The sequence below is a fragment of the Meriones unguiculatus genome, chromosome 18 (assembly GCF_030254825.1).
Source record: "Meriones unguiculatus strain TT.TT164.6M chromosome 18, Bangor_MerUng_6.1, whole genome shotgun sequence".
NCBI lineage: Eukaryota > Metazoa > Chordata > Mammalia > Rodentia > Muridae > Meriones > Meriones unguiculatus.
The window spans coordinates 37,720,729-37,741,677 of record NC_083365.1 but is presented as its reverse complement, the minus strand read 5'-3'; the positions used below and the strand labels follow the sequence as shown (position 1 = coordinate 37,741,677).

The window sequence follows — 20,949 nt, the reverse complement described above, 5'->3', positions numbered from 1 at the left end:
TCCCCCTCCACTCCACTGGCGTTCACCTTTCCAAAATGCGGCGAGCCAAGCTCCCCGCTCAGCCTCGTCCTCATCAGCCAGGGTCTTCAGCATGATGCACGAGTGCTCTCCAGTCAGGTCGTTCTAGGGAACACACATTCCTGCTTGGCACCAACCACCTCCTCCTCAGAGCTTCCCATGGCAGGAAGGGCAACTGCAGAGAAGGGCGTGGTGTTCCCACACTGCCCACATGGCCTCAGTCCACAAACGCGCTTCGAGGGCTCACATGGCAGGCCACCGCCAGGTCTTCAGGTAGGGCCTGACTTCTGCTCTGCACCCACTCCTTTCAGGCAGACTCTGGACTCGGGGCCATCAGTGCATTTTTGGTGCTTATAAAGCAGAATGCCCAGCAGACCAGAGACTCCCAGGTGGCAGCCGGTATGCCTATACGGAGTTTGTGTGACATTCTCGCAATCTCACCCAGGCCTCACTCTTGATGCTGCATGCTTCATCATGTGTTGAAATGGCAAAAGGCCACGGAATTTTGGACTACTACATAATGAAGGTCTCAGGACTGCACCTAATGGCTTTCAGCTGATAACACTGACAGAAGAAATGGCAGCAAGTCAGATTGAGCAGTTCAAGGGACAAGAACACAAGACGCCCTACGGTCTATCTGTGGCTCAGAGATTTACATCCTCCCTGCACACACTGCCGACCTTCCATCCCTGTCTGGACAAGCATGCTGACAGGTACCAGCCTCTGTGCTGGCCCCCGCCTGCCAGCACTCAGGTCTCCAGCAGTCTCACTTCAGACTTCACAAGGACACTCACCACCAAACTCGGACACCAGCTTTACATTCTCCAGCGTCACAGCCCCCACCCCCTTCAGCACTGTGGGCCTCAGAAACAGAAGCAGCCAGACACCTTCACTATCTCAGTTGCTGAATCGCACCCACTGCTACCCTCCTGTTAAGAGGGATGAGGTGCTAGTGAGCCTCCAAGTCCTGGGTTTCAGCCTCCTGGCCTTCACAAGGCCTGCACTCCCACAGGTCAGCCCTCTCTGCCTGCACTCCCTGTAAATAACCTCCACAATGAACAAACACGTCAAGAATCTTCCACGAGACAATGACACCCCCCCCCGCCCAGCGATCCCCCGTGCACAGCCCCCACACAGCTCTCTTGCTCCCACTTTGGGAAAGATATCTATTCATGTCTGTATCCTCACCTCCTAATAGTTCCAACTGGGTACAAAGCCCTACTCTGTTGAGAACACCAGTGTTGGCAAATCTTATGGTTGCTGTCTTCTTACTTTATGCTATTTCAACAGCTTCTACGTGTGTACCCATTCAACTAGTACATGCTGCAGCGAGATGCTGTCTAAGTGCTGGGGAACAGGAGTGAACAAAACAGACCAAAGAATCTCTGCAGTTGTGTGGAGTACTCAGGGTGATCAGAGACTCCTGCAGTCCTGTTTGAAAACCACCAGAAACCTTTCCCACGTTTTGATGTGTGGTGTACTGGACAGTTGAAACTTCCATTTTAGAATGAGAATGCTGATGGAGTTCTCCCCAAACTCCATCTGTCTCTGGCCCCAACCACCTTCTTTCAGTTCTGGTCCCTTCCAGTCATCTGGTTCAGGTTTAAGCTGCAGTCCAGGCCACTGTGCCACCCCAGCCCTTGCAGTCTTCACAGCACAGGCCACCACGAGGAGCCTGTGTGTTCTGCTGTTTCTATCTGTTAGAAAACAGGCTTCCTGGTTTCCCCATGCACCGGCTGCTTCTCCGTAGGCACTGAGCGTACTACATGAACTCACCGTTGTTCTCATCTTAAATAACAAGCTATTTATCTCTCTCTTTCAGAAACCAACACAACCCAGTTCTGTTTTACAAATTCACAGAGACTGCAGTCTGCAGGATTGAGTCTACAATCTGACAAATAAGCCCACGTGTAACCCTGCCACTTTATAATGAAGCACAAAGCCGAGGATGCACCAGACCCGCCAGGCGTCATGAAGGAATCACTTTGTGACAACCTGTCTCTGAAAGAGGATAGCTGTCTGTCTGTCCATCAGAGTAACCACTTGCGAAAAGCACAGAACACCTGCGTCATGAAGGAATCACTTTGTGACAATCTATCTCTGAAAGAGGATAGCTGTCTGTCTGTCCATCAGAGTAACCACTTGCAAAAAGCACAGAACACCTGCATCATGAAGGAATCACTTTGTGACAATCTGTCTCTGAAAGAGGATAGCTGTCTGTCTGTCCATCAGAGTAACCACTTGCAAAAAGCACAGGAACAAGGCACAGCCAGGGAGGAAGCAAAGCTCTGTGCCAGATGCAGACACAAACCCAACCCCTCCTTTGCCCCAAACCTCACTCACTGGGGTCTGTCTCAAATAGACAGGAACAAATCCAGCTCGTTTCCAGAACCTACAAGAAAAGAGAGGACGGGATCACCATGTATGCCCTCCAGGAAGCAGCTTAGAAATAAAGGGAGAAGGGCTAGGAAGAGGACAAGGAGCAGAAATCAACACAGACCCCAGTTGCAAAGAGAGACACCCCCCCACAGAACTGTCCATTCCACTGACATGAGCTGGTGCCAGAGAACAGGCGGGCACTTACTTGAGGAGCCTGGGGGTCAGCCCATAGGAAACCCCCAGGTAATCCAGGTGCTCTGCAGGCCTCTCATTCAACTTGAGAAGTAAAGGAGGCAGATCCTTCCGGGGACTGATGACTTCTTCCAATAAGCTGACGGCCTAGGAAGACAATGCCACCCCCTGAGCAAAGCAAGAGTAGCTAACGGGAGCCTCAAGCCATCCAGTATGCCATGCAACAAAAGCACAGATTTCAAACAGGACCCAAGATCACACACCTAAGCATGTGTGCCATCAGAGTTCCAAGCTGGAATGCAGGGGAAGGCCACTAGTTTAGCAATGACTAATACACTTTAGAGGGGACAGAGTTAGGGGGTTTTGATAATGTAACATGAAACTGAGGTTCTGCCACCTGACAGCCCTGTGACCTCAGAAAGTAACCTACCCGAGTCCACCCAAAAATCAAATCAAAGCCCATGAGCTCTGCCATGGACACCCTATGAACGTCAGTGAGCGCATGCACATGAAGGAAATCAGTAGTGCAGGCAGCCTTAAGCAAGGCAGAGTGGAACTCTGCCACGCGGATTAATGCCAACCCAGAGGCCGCTGGAGAGTTTCTCGAGCTTGCAATGCAGCACACTTGCAGGCTGGTAAGCCACACTCCTCTCCTAGAGTTTCTGCTGCGGCACCTGATGCTGCTGGTGTCTAGGCTGAGTGTTAGGCTGAAGAAAGCGATTGGCTGCCCCGAGAGCGGGAAGAGCCCAGAGAACCAGCCTCTCAGACACAGGACTGGGGCTTTGCCAGAGCACGCTCACCTCACTGCTCACAGTGTGGATTTCCTGTGGCATCTCGAAGACCTTCTCCTCCAGACAGGGGAACCTGCCTTCGTAGTACATCTGCAGCAGCTGCAGTGCTCGGCTGCCATACCCCATCTATGAGCACACACAGGGAAACAACAGAGGGAAGGTCATGTTACACCTGTCTAAGCCATTTTTGTCTTGCTTCTAAAGCATTTGTTCCTGATCAAACTGCATATGGGGAAAAAAAAAACAAAAACAAAAACAAAAACTATCAACAAAACCCAATGCTGTCAAGCTGGCTCTGGCACCAGTTCTTATGTTAGTCTAGCCCTCCAACCACAGCCCACTCACAACCTGAGTCTAAAAGTGGCCATCTGTGCCACTGCCAGAAAGGGATGCTTCTACAGCTGACTCCTCGGTGTGGCTTTCAAAGGGACAGAAGGCAATTATGGAAAACAATCTGGTTCAATAAGTCCTGTGTTCTAACACAGGAGAAGGACTATGCCACCAACCTTGCCCACCCCAAGCCCCGGATAAATTCTCCACAGCAGAGGACACCTAAAAGGTTACTGGTGTAACCAGCTTCTAGTCATACACACAGTCCTGCTAAGGGGTGCCGGGAGCCCATGAACAGCAGCACAGGTAGTCGGACAGGAGGGAGGATGGGTTACCCCTTGATAATCCGGGTGAACAGCAATTCGAACAACCCGTCCACCAGAAAGGCCTCCGAAGTCTGGATCTTGAAACTGTGGGAGACACGAGCCAGTGACTTAGCAACACAAACATCCTCTGACAGTTAGACATGCAGCGGCAGCAACTTCCTCACCTGCTCCGACACTGTCCACGGAATCAGGTCCCCCGAAGCCTTCTTGCCTCTAGATAGGCTATTCAAAATAGACTGACGAGAAATCTCTCCTTCAAGGCACACCTAGGGGAAACCAAGGCAGGGCAGGCCTGATCTAGCTCCAGATCCCAAGTATCAACCTTTGCCGTTTCTCTAAGAATCGTTTCCACCCTGGGTTCGGGCCCCACACTCTTCCCGAAGCTTTGTTACTATGCCACAGGCCACTACTGCCTCACAAGGCAGAATACTGACATCCTCCAACCCCAAGAGCAAAAGCCAGAGTACAAGAGGGCACCAGGGAGGGCAAGTGGCATGCATTACCTAAACACACATCAAGACACAGGACACACATACAGCTCAATATGGAGCAGCACAAATGGCAAAGAACCCAAAACTGTGACAGGAAAGTGCTGAGACAAATACTATCTGAACACATAATAACATAATAAAGCACTATGCAGTAGGTTATAAACACTGACACACTGCAGAAAAGAGTATGGCATCTGTAATCCCAAGTTCATGGAAAGGAAAAAAAAAAACACCATCATGTCGGCCTTCTTCAGTGCACGCCATCACCTGCCTCAAGTGACCCAAGCACTAGATCCAAGTCAGGACCCAACAGCTTCCCCGGCCACACAAATGCCCAAGCAGTCTCCAAACCAATGCCACACCATGCTTCTTTCTGCTCTATACCTGGACAACTGCAAGCACTTCAGGCAGGGCATTCTGGGTGGGGGGCACTGGTGGCAGAAGGCAGAAGAGGTGGTGAGCAGGTGCATCCGAAAGCATCTGCAGATCGTTGGGAGAGTTCTGTAGAACACACACAGGGTCAGTGGCATGCACTCCTTCTATCGGCCGTCACTCACAGGGACCCACTGGCACTCAATGGGTGATTGCAGCACCGCCTTTTCCAAAGCAAAAGAGGCTCTGACCTGGGAAAGCACCTTTCTATCACTGGGGCAAGCCTGAGACTCTTCACCGTGGCTGCAGTGGGACTGAGCCTTCAATACCTACTGTCTTGTCTACTCATGCTCAATGCTGAGGTCATGAAGCAGCAGCAGTTATTTGGCACTATTTATTTCACAATTGAGAAGTACACTTTCTCCAGAGAAAAGGTGACTCGCTGTTTCAGGAAGGCACACCACCACAACTAACAACCGCTCTTCAGCCTCCCAGAATAGGCTGTTCATGAGCATGCTGCAATGCCCACACACCTAGGAAGCAACCTTTCCAGCCTGCTGTGAGCTCTTGTGTCTCACTGCACTAAGCTCGGGATGTCTGCTCCTTAGCTCGGCAGCACCTCTAGGCTCCAAGTGCTGATCCCACTTTAGCCTGTCAGTTTAGGCAGTGAGCCAGCGGGCAATACCACTGCCCTCTGAGAAGGGCAACACTGGCCCCACCCCTCCAACTCGTGGACTCTGACACTCTGTCCAAAGCCAAATGATCCCAAGCCACACAGCTATAACAGGGAATGTGACCCATCCTGCAAGGTCCCTGGACCCTGCCAGCTTCAGCATAATTCAGTCCCAATGGAATGACCACCCAGAACCCCGAAGAGCAGGTATGGGAAGACATGAGGACTACTCCCTGCTGACAGGCATGTGGGAGCAGTTTGGTTACCTTGTAATGAGAAGCCACATAAAGAGCCATGAGCCGCTGGAGGAAAATTTCAGAGGCCTTGTGGTAGCAAAAGAGAGTATCTCTGTTAACGTAGTAGCTGGTCTGGAGTTAAGCAATGGAAACAAACCACAGAGAACCCAAAACAAGACACAGTAGAAGAAAAAATGCAGATTCCCCTTAGCTTGGGAGTAGGAACCCAGTGTCATAAACTACAGTGGAGAAGCCTAAGAAACAAAATTAAAAATGTTCCTCCAAAAAAAAAAATTTTTTTTTTAAAAAGGCAAGATCTTGCCAGGTGGTGGTGGTGCACGCCTTTAATTCCAGCACTTGGGAGACAGAGGCAGGAGGATCTATACGAGCCTTGTCTAAAGAGTGAGTTCCAAGACAGCCAGGGCTATACAGAGAAACCCTGTCTCAACCTGAGAGGTGGGGGGAGGTGGGAGAAAGCGAGCGACAGAGATGTAGATTTCATGGCTCATTGTTTTGCTTGGACTGGCCCTGAATTTGTGGTTCCATGTCTCCCTCCTAAATCAGCCTCTGAAATTTGGGCAAGGACTACAAGTACATGCCACTGCACCCAGCCCAAACCCTTCAGGCCCCCACCCTGGGCTAGAGAGACACAAAGGATACAGCTCACAGGCCTCAGGCAAGGGGCAGCCGGAAATGATGCGGGTGATATTAAGGCAGTCCAGGCACAGCAGGTCATTCAGCCACTTCTCTACTGCATCCCCAGGGGCGTATCGGATTGACTCTTGGAGGGAAACCTCATGCAGTGTCCGAGCTGTTACCCACAACACATACAACCAGAAACAATTACTCAACACGGAGAGACTAACAGTGGTAAGGGGATTGCACTCTATCTGTGACAGTGTCCACGTATCCTTGACTCAATATTTAAATTGGGCGATTTACCGTGTTTTGGGTAATTCACCTAGCTCTGACACCAACCTAATGGATTCCCACTAAGTCATCATACCCTACCCGTGTCTTAGAGCAGGAACCAAAAAGGCCCCAGGAATCCGAAGACCCAAGCCAAGTTCCTATCTGGCCACTACATACAGTTCCTCTCAGGAAAGCTGTCATCTCCTAGGACAGCATCAAGTTTCAGTACTGCCGTGAGGCCCTGGGGCAGGGCTGTCAGAGGAGGCCCACTGGGTACCTGAGGCCAGTCTAGCTGTCGTTGTGGTCTTGTTCTCAGCAGTAGTGCTGACCTGGCTCTGGGCACTCTGCTGACGAAGCTGCTGAATGAGTTTGAGGGACAGTGACCGGCCAGTGCCCTCGTAGCTAGGAGAAAGACAAAGACAGTCAGACTGAAGGTCCCCAATCTACTCTCCAAGAGGAGACAGCCAGATGAAACCAAGAGAGCCTTGCTCATCCAAACTCCCAGAGCAGCACACACAGGTCCCAAGGAGATGAACCAAGATGTGACTTGGCTAGGAACCACTGAGGCTCAGATTCAATGTGAATCTACAGTGTTCACCTACTGTGAACACTCTCCTCTTTCTCTTTCCATCTCCCTCCCTCCCCTCCTTCTCTCCCTCTCTCCAAGATGGGGTTTCTCTTTGTAGCCCTGGCTGCTCTGGACTTCCTGCAACACAATCTTGACCTCTTTAAGCCTCAACTCCAAAGAGGCTTATCCTACACACTTCACAGGTCTGTGATCTGAAAATAAGGCCTGAATGATGATGTAAACCAATGAAACTAGAACAATGCCACAGAATCTAACATTGCTGACAGAAGTTCCACGAAGACATGAATGTGGGTCTATTCCCATGTGGGAAAACAAAGTCAAACAAATATTAATTCAGGTGATTCTTTTTGTTAGACTTGTTTTTATTTTATGTGTGTAAGTGTTTTGCCTACAGTATATATGTGTAGCACTGCACGCCTAGTGCCCACCGAGGCTAGAAGAGGGCATTAGATCTCCTGGAAATGGATTTACAAATGGTTTTGAGCAGTCATGTGGGTACTGGGAATGGACCTGAGTCCTCTGCAAGAGCAGCCAGTGCTCTTCACTGCTAGGCCATCTCCCCAACGCCCCTGCCAAGTGATTACTTCTATCCTTTCACCTAGGAGGTGATGCAGGGCTGGGCAGATGATTCAATGGCATAAGTGCTTGCCATGCAAACATGAGGATCTGAGTTTGGATCCACAGAGCTGACATAAACCCAGGCTTGGTAGCACCTGTCTAGAATCCTGTGTTCCTACAACAAGATAGGAGGCAAAGGCAGGAGAATCCTTGGAAGCGAGAGGCAGCTAGCCGGGTACAAGCAGCAGCAAATGACAAAAGACTGAAGCACGGCAGAGGAACCTCAGGACCATGAATTATAAGGGCAAAGCAAACGAAAAGCAAAGTGTGACATTACTTTAGCAGAAATATCTACCATCATCACAATATACAAGTGTCTAAGTGCGGAATTCAGAGTCCTCCCGCAGTACAGCCCCTTCAGCAGAGGGGCATTAGGACTGAATCCCACACGCATATCAAGGTTTTCCTCTATATGCATGTTAGTGACTAATATATAATTAATATTTATCACATAATCAATAACAGTAATAATTTTTAACAATATAGTCTAATACAAGTCATATAAAACATGAATTATTTATGTAATTTTCCACTTAGTTTTTTCAATTATGCTTGGCCACAAGTTACTAAAACACTGAGAATTAAATGGCGCAGCTGCTCTGGCTGCTAGTCATATGGTTACAGTCTCTAAAATCCCACTACTCAGTCCATGTGCAAAAGCACTGAAAACAAGTCCACCCAGAAACCTCTGTACAAATGTGCATGTCAGCTTCACTAACGGCCAAACTGAGAGAAAACCCGAATGCTCTCTCAGATAAGCAAGCATGGTCTCTCCACATAGCAGAGCATCGTCCAGCCACAAACAGAAATACCAGCAAAGCTACATGGGTGAGCCGAGAGCACTGGAGTGAGCGAAAAGCCACCATGGGAGGCTACGTACTGGATGGCTAGATGGCTCGGTGGGGAGAGGCACTTGTCCCCAGACTGAAGGCCTGAGTTTGATCCCTGAGACCCATATGATAGGAGGAGAAAACAGACTCCCACAAGCTGTCCTCTGACCTTTACACACTCGTCATGGCACACATGTACACACTCATGTAAACAACTAATCATAATTTTTTTAAATGTCTTTTAAACCCTACACACTGTATGATTCCACTTATCTGGAACCCTAGAGCAGAAATACACAGTGGGCTATAGCTCCTGGACTATACAGTATGGAGGCGCTCGAAGGAGATGTTCGGGGCTTCTTTTTGGGGAGGCTGAAGTATTTTAAAATTGACTGTAGTGAACACGGTTGTGTAAATGAATTAGAGACTTGACATGGGTTAGTATAGAATGCAAAGCATACTGCAATGAAGCTGTTTTTAAAGGTAAAACTTTTATGTAAACACATTTGATGTTAAGTAATCATAATAATAAATCTAAAATACAGAAGTCTCTCTTAAAGATGTGATTTTTGTACAGGAATCTTTTCAATAGTGTGTACATATATTTATGGACCTGGACATATGTAAAACAGACTATTAACAACAATATGTAAAAGTCAGGCTGTGGCAGAGCACACCTTGAAGCACCCTCGGAAGGCAGAGGCAGAGCAACACATAGCTCGGCCCAGGTACTTACCCATTGATGGTAGATGCCATGAAAACCAGGTAGGGCCCGAGCAGGCTCTTCACCAGGGGGAGGGGAATAGCAGCAGCTTCATCTATCACAACCAGTTCAGCCTGACCCAGTTTCACAGCATCTGCAGGATGGATGTACTGTGAGAAAACAGATGTAGATTGTAAGTGTAGCCATGTAAATCCACAGTACCTGGTGAGGACCAATGACTCATCACAAAGTCCACTCTGGCCACTTCCTTTTTTTCCCACATTTCCCCCCACTTTCTACTTTTAGCAAATCAAGAATGAAATGACCCTCAGTTGGAAACCTGGGACCAAACACTCCAATTACTGATTATGTGAAGATGGCTCAATCATTTGCAGCACAAACATGGAGGGTCTGAGTTTGGATCCTGCCCAATACCCACATAAAAGCACAAGCACACAGATGTGCGATTCCAATGCTCACGAGACAGGGTTGTTGCCAGGGCTCGCTAGCCAGCCAGTCTACCCAATACTGCATACTCAAGTTCAAAAACTATGGTGGAGAGCAAACAAAGACACCCTATGTGGACCTCTGACTTGCATACACTCATCCATATACACATTCATAAATACACATACACAACATGCATGCACACACAGAGACACAAGGGAACCCACTCAATGGCTGCTTAAAGAAGAAGCAAGATCTTTATGTAAAAGATCATCGTGCAAACCTGGCTTATAGAACTGATTGGCAGTAGCTACATTCCTTTCCCTCTTTTGTGTCTCATGTTCTTCCTCAGCCTCAGAGTAGGGAAGGCCAGTGGTAGGTGGCACAGTTCTTACTGCATGTGACACTGGTTTTTCATCTATGTGCCATGATCTCTGTCCTGACACCACCAACCTCCGGTGTAGTTGGCAATTTCTGACTTTTTTTTTTTTTTTTTAAATGAGGGGAAGGAAGCAAGGGTGGTATCATGTAGCCCAGGCTGGCCTCAAACTTCCTATGTAGCCAAAAATAACCGTGAACTGCAGATCCTCTTTCCTAAGTCCATGCTGTTCTTCTTCCTATCCCCCACACCATCACCCCTCCTCCCTCTCCCCACCTCTCTCGTCCTTAAGTATACAAACAATCCATCAGTTTCTTTAGAGGCAACATGAATTAAAATAACTAAAGATAATTCAATTTCATAAATCAGTGAACTGCACACAGACAAACCCCAAATTCCTGGAAAAGCTGGACATGGTGGTAGAAATCTGCACAGCAGCATTTATGATGGTGAAGCAGGAAGATTTGATACTGGCCTGGAGCCACACAGTGAGTTAAGGTTGGTCAGTGTTATACATGGAGACTCTGGATCAAACCAAACCAAACCACAACAGCCAAAAACCAGGTGTGATGGTTCATATATATAATCCATATACTCCGGAAGCTGAGACAGGATAGTAAATTGAAAGTCAAACAAAACAAAAGCTCAAGAGTTGCCGCACTGCACCCAGCAAGAAGGAGGACTTAAGAAAATAAAGATTCAAAAAGTGGCATGAAGGTAAATAGGAACAAACACTGCACAGAAGAATTTGGGGAAACCCCAGAAAACTAGACATCTCCACGTCTAAGTCTAAAGCTCAACAATTCTATACTTGTGCTGGAAAACAAAAACAACACAAATCTTAGCACCCTGGACGGCACTTAAAAGCACATCAATCTGACCTGCAAGCGTCAATCTAGAGATCTGCAAACAGCTGAAGAGTGAAAAGGTGGGCGGAGGGAGGGCAGCACAGCATGGCTGCACATAGGCACACAGCAAGAGCAGCCAGCCAGCTCCGGTGTGAATGCTGGCCATCCAAGCAGCAGGCTGGTCTCTGTGTTTCATCACAAGAAAGAAAGATCAGGCTGTTCTGGAGATGGCTGGATCAGGGAGGGAGCTGCCCTACTCACTTCTGCTTACACATCTTCAGTGGGGCCCCACATCTTGATTCTTAACTAAACAAGCATCTTATAAAAGCACAGAAAACAGCCTCCAGGGAGCAGCCTGGCTTTCACCTAATTCTCTCTCTCTCTCTTCTCAATCTCCAGGCTAAAAAGGGCACACTTGAGAGTCTTAGAAAGTCACGTCACGTACTCTGCACTCATCCCAAGTCTACACAAACAGACTCTTGTAAAGAAAGAGTGTTGGATTACAAACACCTTAAAGGGAACCAGGGCCGAAAGAACTAGGGCATGTCTGAGAAATGTTTTCCTTCTTTGGTTTGTGTATTTTTCTTGAGATTTAACAGTTCCCTGTATTCTCAGAGCCAACAACCCAGCCTACCCCCAAACAAACCCCAACTCGGCCTAGCAGCAGTTTTCTCCTCAGCTGAGGTAATTAGGCAACAGTGAGACAAAATAGGCAGAACAGAGAGATTAGAAACAGACCCCCAGACTTCAGAGATGGCTCAGCAGTCAGGAGCACTGGCTGCTCTTCCAGAGGACCCCAGTTCAATTCAAGCACCCACACTGGCGGCTCCTAACCATTCTAACTCCAGTTTCAGAGGGTCCAGTGTCCTCTTCTGATCTTAACAGACCACTAGACATGTATGTGATACAAAGACACACATGCAGGCAAACACCCACACAGAAGATAATTTAAAAAAGAAAGAGAGAATCTAAGTAAAACTAATAAAGATCCCAGGGAAAAGGCCAAACGCATCAACAATGGTGTTGACCACCTGCCTGAGGGTACACCTTGACAGGTCCACCCAGTGTGACAGCAGGGGTAAGCTGCCAAGTTCACTTGGCTTACTTCCCACCCATCTAACTTCAAAGGCATTCAATGAATCGGTCCAGCCAGTCAGTGAATCTCCTGCCTCTGTAGCCCTGTCACACGATGCCTCACAGAGACGGAGCAACACTGACATCTTTAGCATTTGGGCTGACAGAGTGCTCGAGATTTATGGGACTTTCCGGGAAATGCTGTTTAAAGGGAAATAGGGCATTGGCAAAACCACAAGGGTCCCCAGCACATTCTGCAAAGCTCTCTCCTTTGAGATGGTGATGTTATTGTTTTAGCTACAGACATCCTATCTCAAAACCTACAGTAACTCAGAAAAACCTGAACTGATCAGTACCTCGATCTTTTTCTACTTATTAGCATATTCTCAAGCCCATTGATTCCACAGTCAAAGAATCAAACTGTACTTTTCAATCCAACTACATGCATTTCTATTAGCTGACCTGAATATCTTCACACTCAGCTGAAAATCTACACAGGCTTCTCACACACCACTGCTGTGTCAACGACAAGCAGTCACCCACATGGGGCACACCACACAGCTGGGTCCACAGGGCAGGGCCCTGGCCCACAGGGAAGACCGGAGATGAGCCTCACCTGAATGGTCTGCCTGTGTTCTCGGAACACGTTGACCCTGATCACCGCTTTGTTAAACTCGGGGTTTAGAGACTGTACGATCTCGTAGTCCAGGTGCTCCTGGTGAAGAAAGAGTCAAACCCATGACAAGTTTTAGAGACTCACTACAGAGAAAGCAAGCATTCCACAGACCATGAGCTTAACTCCAACACTAAAGCAAAAGGTCTCCCCTACAGTCCAACCTGATACTGCAGGGCATCGAATCCTTTAAATACAAATTCAAACAGCGTGTGGAGATTATCCGGGCTTGGGGAGGTAACAAAAATATTGGAATACCTGCAGAACAAAATAAAAGTGGGGGAGGTGGTTTAGAAATTACGAGATTTAGAACATTTTAAAGAAGCAAATAAGGCTGCAGAGATAGCTCAGAGGTTAAGAACACTGGCTGTTCTTCCAAAGGTCCTGAGTTCAATTCCCAGCAAACACATGGTGGCTCACGATGGTCTATAATGAGATCTGGTGCTCTCTTCTGATGGAGAGACCTACATGCAGGCAGAATACTGTATAAATAAATAAATAAAAAATGAATCTTTAAAAAAATAGATACTTTTTACAAAAGCAATAAAATTAGGAAATCATTTTGGTTGCTTCTGTCACACAAATGGTAACCAGAGACGACAACAGGAAAAGAAAGAACATTTTTCGGGAGAAGGGGAAAGCAACCAAGACCTCAGTACACTCCTCTTCAAAACCAATACAAGCAGGTTATAGCTGTGCTGGTAGCAAGCTCATTGCACATGGCTACCTCATCAGGTCAGGGGTGCTGAGTGGCAGACTATGAGAACAGCTGTCCATGTGCACAATTCACACACTACCCTAATCCAGTGTCCTGACAGGAAGGGCAGCCTCACACTCATCACTAGCTAGACTGAGGTTTTCAAGCTATGAAGTCATGGAACTCAGTGGGTGCTGAGGCCAAGGCCAGAGCTCTGGCAGCAGCAACTTGCTGGGGGATGTTGGGTAATCATCACAACTCCCTGGGCCTTTGTTTACCAACAAACAAAATGCCCACAGAACTTTAAGTATCAGCAAGAACAGCAGCATATGCAGGACAAGGGGTTGTAGGCCTATCATCTGTGTTGGCAAAGCACACTCAGGGCAATCACATAAATACTGCACTCAGGAACGGAAAGACACAACATCTTACTAGAACAAAGACCCACCACCAAGCAGAGCCATAACGTATTTCACTTGTATTTGCTCGGTCAGCAAGCTGGTGAGACACTCTCATGCTGAGAGGGCTTCTTTGCGCTTGTGCTTGTTCAACCTAAGCAGCAAACAAAAGCCCCTGGTCCTGCCTCTAAGCCCAGAGTGCCCCTCCGTGACCTAGGGGAGCAGTGCTGCAGCTTCCAGACAAGTACCCAAGACCTTGACAAAAGTCACATGGTAACCAGCCCTGATGAGGCGCCAGAGACAATTCAGCCACACTCCTGACCCCAATCCTGCTCACTACCCATGGGGAGCCCTTACTTACCCGAATGCTACTGCCCCAGCAATAGCCAGGCCCAGGGCTGCAGACTTGCCCCGTCCTCGGGCAGCGGTGAGTGCGACAGTGCTCCTCAGGGTCTTCTCCGAGATCCCCTCGATGAATTTCAAGACGGCTTTGGCCTGTGCAGAGGAAACATTACGTCAACACCCAGAAAGGCTCCAGGTGCGGCTCTTACTGCCATCGCTGGAGAGGCTAAGCTGATGCCGAGGCCAAGGAAAAGGGCATCAGTTCCTACAGGCCAGAAAGCACTGCTCAGCACCAATCTTTCTCATTCCCTTTGATCGGCTCCTCAGCCGAGTTCAATTTCCACCACCCACACAGCAGCTCACAACTGTCTGTAACTCAAGTTTCAGCGGATCCGACTTCCTACACACTGACATCCACGTACACCAAACACCAAATGTATGTAAAAATAAATACATTAAAAAAAAAAAAAAAGGATGAGCTCTGAGGGTGTCCTTGCTCTCTCAGTGCCAAGCCCCATCCCTAGCCAAGGGCCTGGCACTGGAGGGAACAATGTCTGGAGGCACACTACCAATCAGGGCCACACCTGGATCCCCGCTTACAGTGGGAAGCAGCGATGCCTGTCTGGGCCCGAGGAGCCAGCCTTGCCCTTAGGGCAGCAGCACGAAGATGAAGGCCCAGTACAGGCTGAAGGGCCTTCAGGACACCAGGCTCTTCAGACAAAAACACCCAAAGGACTGGGTGTACGTGTACCCAGCCTTTGCAGAATGACATTTTACTTTTTAAATTTTATGGAAGAGAAGTAGCAAATGCTAATTTAAAAAAAAAAAAGTAGACTAAAGCACCCTAAAATATGTATCTAAAATGAAAGGCTAACGTGAAAAAGACAACTATACAAGGAATACAGACATGAGCAAACTTCATAACCCAAAGAGAAAACAAAACAGAGGTAGCCTGCCTCTCAGGGTGACAGGTGAAACAACCATCAGTCACAGTCACGACTCAGATGCCCCTGTCCCGGAGCTGGGAGAAAGAGCTGTTCTGCACTCTCAGGGGCACTACCAACTGGGGCCCACATCCATTTTAGTGCACACAACCTCGGATCCAGCTGCTCCTGGATGTGATAGCCACATATCTATCTGGGAGAATGTCCTAAGAGGAATTATTTTTTGAGACAGTGGCTTGCTATACGTAGCCTCAGAACCAATGATCCTCCTGTCAGTCATCAGGCATGTGTTCAGAATATAGGCATACATCATCACACTTGGCAGAACAGTTGGAACCAACACAGATGCCGTTTTTCTATTTTGTTAATGTACGTGTTTTTGTGCTTTATTAACTGGTTTTGTTTTGCATGGCTTCTTTCCTTGTTTTTCTAAAGACAGGGTCTCAAGTATCCCAAGCTGGCGCGGAACTCACTATAGCCCAGCATGACCTTGAACTTCTAAACCTCCTGTCTCCACCTCCCTAGCAGTAGGATTTCAGGCAGGCACCACTATGCCCAGTTTATGCATTGCTGTGGATTGACCCCAGGGCTTTGTGCATACTAGGCAAGCACGCCACTGGGCCTCCTTCCCTTTTTTGAGAAAGGATTTCACTAACTAGCCCAGCCTGGCTTAAACCCATGACAATCTTTCTGCTTCAGCCTCCTAAATAAGCTTCTTTTACTTTAGCTCAGTCTCTTTCACTAGACCAGGAGTGGTTCAAAACAACCAGAGTTTGTAATTATGCTTCCAGAAGGAAAAGGGAAGCCAGCCTAGGTGGGGGGGGGGCAGCAAAGGGGAGTATCACCACAGCTGTTGTCTATCAGTGGGCTATCCTGTGCTGCTCATCTGACCAAGGCTGGGCAGAACTCTGAACTGATAGCAGCTGGGAAGCCTCAGACAGTGCTAACTAACAAATATCCAGGCCCTGGAAGTCACTGGGTAAACTACCAGCTGATCACATCGGCAAGCACAGAAACACATCTTGGTGTTTCTGCTTAAACTCTATTAGTATACCCCCAAATAAGATTCATCCAGGTTTGAGTATTAGTAAAAGGAGCCTAGAACTCCCCTCCACTCTTCTACGAAAGTCATAAGCAAAAACCCTTAGGTAGTGGCCCACGCCCTTAATCCCAGCATTCAGGAGGCAAAGGAAGGCGACTATCTGAGTTTGAGGGCAGCTTGGTCTACAGAGCACATTCCAGGACAGAGAAAACAGGACTACACAAAGAACCCTGTCTTGAAAACAACAAAAACAAAAAAACAACAATAAAACCCTTTCTATCATCAATCTTAACTAGAATTAAAGAACACAAGGCCATCACCCTCTGTGGAAGACAGTTCCTCTTTTAATACAGCCCTTCAGCTCACTGGCTGGCTGCCTTTCTTTGTGATCCCAGACAACACCACACAGCCTGATGCTGTGGAGCTGCCATGTCCTAACCTGGTTCCTTTTGCTTTCTGTCTTACCCTTGTCTCGTCAACATCAGGGTGGGGAAGGCCTGAACCCATACATACCTGGTCCAGGGTCTTGCAGCAGTCCACCAAAACACCCACAGGCTGAGTGTCCTGTAAGCTCTCTTTCAACTCCTGCAGCTCCAAAGCAGCGGGACTGAGGTTCTCATCCTACCAAATAGGAGAAGGCAGTTTGCCCCAGCCCAGGAGCTCACAGGGAAACTGCACGCCCTCACTCCTGTTGCCCTCCCCCAGACTCACCGGGGCCTGAGGAGGTAAGGCCTCAATGCTGGCCACGTGGGAGGAGATGGGCAGGATGTTGAGCTGGTCGTCGATGACCAGACACTTCTTACAAGACGCCAGGGAGAGAATAAACCTGAGGGACAAAGCTGCTCAGAGGTGACACAGAAGGCAGGCAATGTCTAAGCAAGAACTCTGAAGATTTTTTTTCAGGAAAATCAAGTCAGAACCCAGGTGGAATGCAGTGAGATGCTTCAGCTGCAAGCCACCTGAGTGCCAGGGGCACAGGCAGGAGCTCCATTGTGCAAGAGCGCCACTGTTCCTGGGTCATTTGGCCCACCCTTCATCCAAAGCTCCTTAGCAATAAGGCAGCCCTAGACCCAAGCCACACAAGTCACCAGTCACACAAACACTAACAAAATGACTCTACCTCCTGTCACAAGAAAGAAGAAAAGCACAACAGGAAAACAAAGCCCTCGTAAAAAAATTTCCTGCATAAAGGAAAGTATGACCTGGTTAAACAATTCAAACATCTTCCATGTGTGCGTGGTAGTTTGAATAAGAATGGCCCCACACGCAGCATATATTTGAATGTGCAGTCCACGGGAAGTGACACTATTTGAAAGGATTTAAGAACTTCTCTAGTCACCAGCACACTACTGCCCTTCCTCATCCTGCCCTCACAGCCCTCAGCCAAAGCACCATGGCTGAAGTTGGAAGGGCTCCTGAGCTCAAGGCCAGGAGGATTTCTTCTTTTTTAAAAAACTCAACTTTCTTTCTTTTTGTTAAGATTTATTTATTTATTTATTTATTTACTTATTTACTTATGTATGTATGTATATAGTATTCTGCCTACGTGTACACCTGAAGGCCAGGAAAGGGCACCAGGTCTCATTATAGGTAGTTGTGAACCTTCATGTGATTGCTGGGAATTGAACTCAGGGCCTCTGGAAGAGCAACCAGTGCTCTTAACCTCTGAGCCATCTCTCCAGCCCTGCCAGGAGGATTTCTTAGCCTCAGCAGGACTTGCGTCTTGGAGCTGATCATTCTTTTTCATGGTGACTGTTTTGTCCACTGGGAGTTTTCAGCACCACCCCTGGCTTCTGTGCACTCAGTACCAATGGCACTCTACCCCACCATCCCCAAAGTCATGATGGTCAAACGTCTCCAGATACTGCCTAATGTCCCTATAGGTCAAAGTCACCCCAGCAAAAAACTGATGTAGACCAAAGCTTAAAGCAGGGGCTCTCAACCTTCCTAGTACTGTGACCTTTTAATACAGTTCATGTTACGGTTCCTCATGTTATGACCGCCAACCATGAAACTATTTCGTTGCTACTTCATAACTGTAATTTTATTACTGTTATAAATCACAATGTAAATAACTGATATGTAACCTCTGTGGGGGTCATGACCCACATGTTGAGAACTGACTGTTCTAGCTGCTGCAAAACATTTCAGAGGCACCAGCAAAGGCATGTGAGTCTTCACAAAGGCAAAATTATCAACATTTCCCAGATTAACTGGCCAAAAAGCTCTCTTATCATTAGCTACCTCTAAAAGACTAGTGCTCTCTGAGATGCCTTCTGGGAGAGCGATCCTGAACAGTGGTTCTCACCCGTGGGTCCCTTGGAATTAAATGGCCCTTTCACAAGGGTCGTCTAAGAACACTGGAAAACAGTTACATTACAATTCATAACAGTAGCAAAATTACAGTTTTCATAACAAATAATTTTATGGTTGGAGGTCGGCACAACCTGAGGAACTGTATTAGGGGCACAGGGTTGGGAAGGCGGAGAACCACTGATCTGGATAAACCATTCCTTGGACAGAAGAGTAAGCTAAGAGCCAAAGAGGAAAAAGAAGCCACCAAAACTAGTCAGGCCAGCAGCAAGGTTAAGTAGTGATTTGCTGGTCCCAGCCTCCAGCCCTTCCTCTTCATCCACTTCATTTCATAGTACTGTTGCTATCAGGGTCTCACTGCTAGCTGGACACACACTGGCTCCTCTAGCACTTGGGAAGCTGAACAGTGAGTCATAAGTTTGAGGCTAGTTGGAGTGACACATTGAAAACCTGTTTCAAAACAAAACAAGCTTCACTCGGTTTTGAAAGCCTATACTACATCCCTCGGATACAAAAGCAAACTTGTTGGGTCCAAGATAAAGACATTTCTCCCATTCTGATTCCCAGCAACTGCAGGAACTGGCCTGTAGACCTACCTCTCATTAAATCTTCCAACCACGTCCTGATGGGCTTCCGTCCTGTACCTGGAATGCACATCCTAAGAAAACAAGGCAACATCCACTGACAAAATCTTCTAAATGCACCATGAAACACTACCCTAGGAGACATCAGCACCTGTGAGAAGAGCGAGCAACTCCTCCCAGCTGTGCTGCATCCGCACCACATGCCGAAGTCTCTACCCTGCTAGCTGCCCCTTCCCTACTCCCCGATGTCTTCCACAGTTCATCTAGCACTGTGACTCAGCTAAATGTAGGCACCAAGTAGAGCACCAGACACATTGTGTGTGCACTGGTTAACTAACAAGAACTCTGGCCTGACAGCTATAGACAAGTAACTGTTACCCATGAAACATACAGTGTGTTGAGAGCAAATGAGGAAGGATGAGCACATGAGTGCAGGAGATGGATGACTAAATAAACTAATGTGGACACAAAGCCATCCTACCTAACCAGAGGGTCATAAGTATGTAACGAGGTGGCCCCTCTCAAGCTCTAGAACTAGCAGAAGGGAGACTAAACACAATAGTGTTAGGGAGCTGCCGAGTGCTTGAAGAGACACAGCTGTAGTGGTATGAATGAGCATGCTCTACCCCCACACAGGCCCATATATTTGAATGCTAAGTTGTCTCAGCTGGTTTTACGTCAACTGGACACAGGCTAGAGTCATTTGAGAAATGGAAAGCTGAATTGAGAAAATACCCGCGTTAGAGCTGGTTGTAGGGCATTTTCATAATTAGTCATTGATAGGGAGGGTCTGGCCTATTGTGGGTGGTGCCATCCCTAGACTGGTGGTCCTGGGTTTTATAAGTAAGCAGGCTGAGCAAGTCGGGGGAGCAAGTCAGTAAGCGACACCTCTCCACGGCCTCTGCATCAGCTCCTGCCTCGAGGTTCCTGCCCTATATGATGTGGAAACATAAGGCAAATAAACTCTTTCCTCCCTAATTGCTTTTGGTCAGGGCATCTCCTCAGCAACAGTAACCTGACTAGGACATCAGTCATCAGGCAGAGACACCATGTGAGAAGGAAGGAGGTGTGGCCTTGTTGGAAGAAGTATGTCACATGCGGTGTGTTCTGAGACTTCAAAAGCCCACACCAGAGCCAGCCTCTCTCTCTGCCTACAGGCTGTAAGCTCTCAGCCTCTTCCTCAGCACCTTGTACGCTGCCATGCTTAGCATACTCTCTGCCATGATAATGGACTAACCTCTGCGGGTGTGAACAAACCCCCAATAAAATGCTTTTATAAGACTTGCCCTAAGCCAGGTGTGGCAGCACAAACCTTTAATCCCAGCTCTCAGAGGGCAGAGGCAGGCAGATCTCTGTCAATTTGAGGCCTGACTGGTCTACAAAGCAAGTCCAGGACAGCCAGGGCTACACAAAGAAACCGATAAAAAAAAAAAAAAAAGCTGCCCTGGTCATGATGTCTTCTCACAGCAACACAGCAGTGACTAAGACAATGAGGCAGATAAAGGGGTGACAGATGGGACCGCCTGGTCTAATATGGTGGCCCATACCACCACTTGGAAAGAAGATGAAGAGCTGAAGGGCACTCATGCAGGTATTAAAGGGAAGTACATTCCAGAAGAAACATCAAGGGCGGAGGCCCTGGAAGTGCCACATCTGAAGGGGTCTGAGGGGCTTTAGTGGCAAGTGACGGTGGGTGTGGGAGTGACAGAATTCAGCCTCAAAGTCTGCAAAGCCAGTCTCACCAGAGA

The 20,949-nt window shown here is 47.9% G+C and overlaps 1 protein-coding gene across 1 annotated transcript in view; it reads right to left on the bottom strand.

Annotated features, from left to right (window-relative positions):
- Nat10 (N-acetyltransferase 10) overlaps positions 1-20,949 on the bottom strand; it is a 37,994-nt gene that overhangs the window by 7,125 nt on the left and 9,920 nt on the right. The window contains exons 6-22 of the mRNA XM_021658249.2: positions 19,214-19,275; positions 17,016-17,130; positions 16,818-16,925; positions 14,338-14,471; positions 13,046-13,139; positions 12,825-12,923; positions 9,494-9,630; positions 6,998-7,122; positions 6,469-6,619; positions 5,839-5,935; positions 4,912-5,028; positions 4,201-4,302; positions 4,046-4,120; positions 3,390-3,506; positions 2,603-2,736; positions 2,362-2,410; positions 27-123 (exon numbers count right to left, since the gene is read on the bottom strand). Of these exons, the coding sequence (XP_021513924.1) occupies positions 27-123; positions 2,362-2,410; positions 2,603-2,736; positions 3,390-3,506; positions 4,046-4,120; positions 4,201-4,302; positions 4,912-5,028; positions 5,839-5,935; positions 6,469-6,619; positions 6,998-7,122; positions 9,494-9,630; positions 12,825-12,923; positions 13,046-13,139; positions 14,338-14,471; positions 16,818-16,925; positions 17,016-17,130; positions 19,214-19,275 (1,813 nt within the window). The remainder of the gene's footprint in view (positions 1-26; positions 124-2,361; positions 2,411-2,602; positions 2,737-3,389; positions 3,507-4,045; positions 4,121-4,200; positions 4,303-4,911; positions 5,029-5,838; positions 5,936-6,468; positions 6,620-6,997; positions 7,123-9,493; positions 9,631-12,824; positions 12,924-13,045; positions 13,140-14,337; positions 14,472-16,817; positions 16,926-17,015; positions 17,131-19,213; positions 19,276-20,949) is intronic.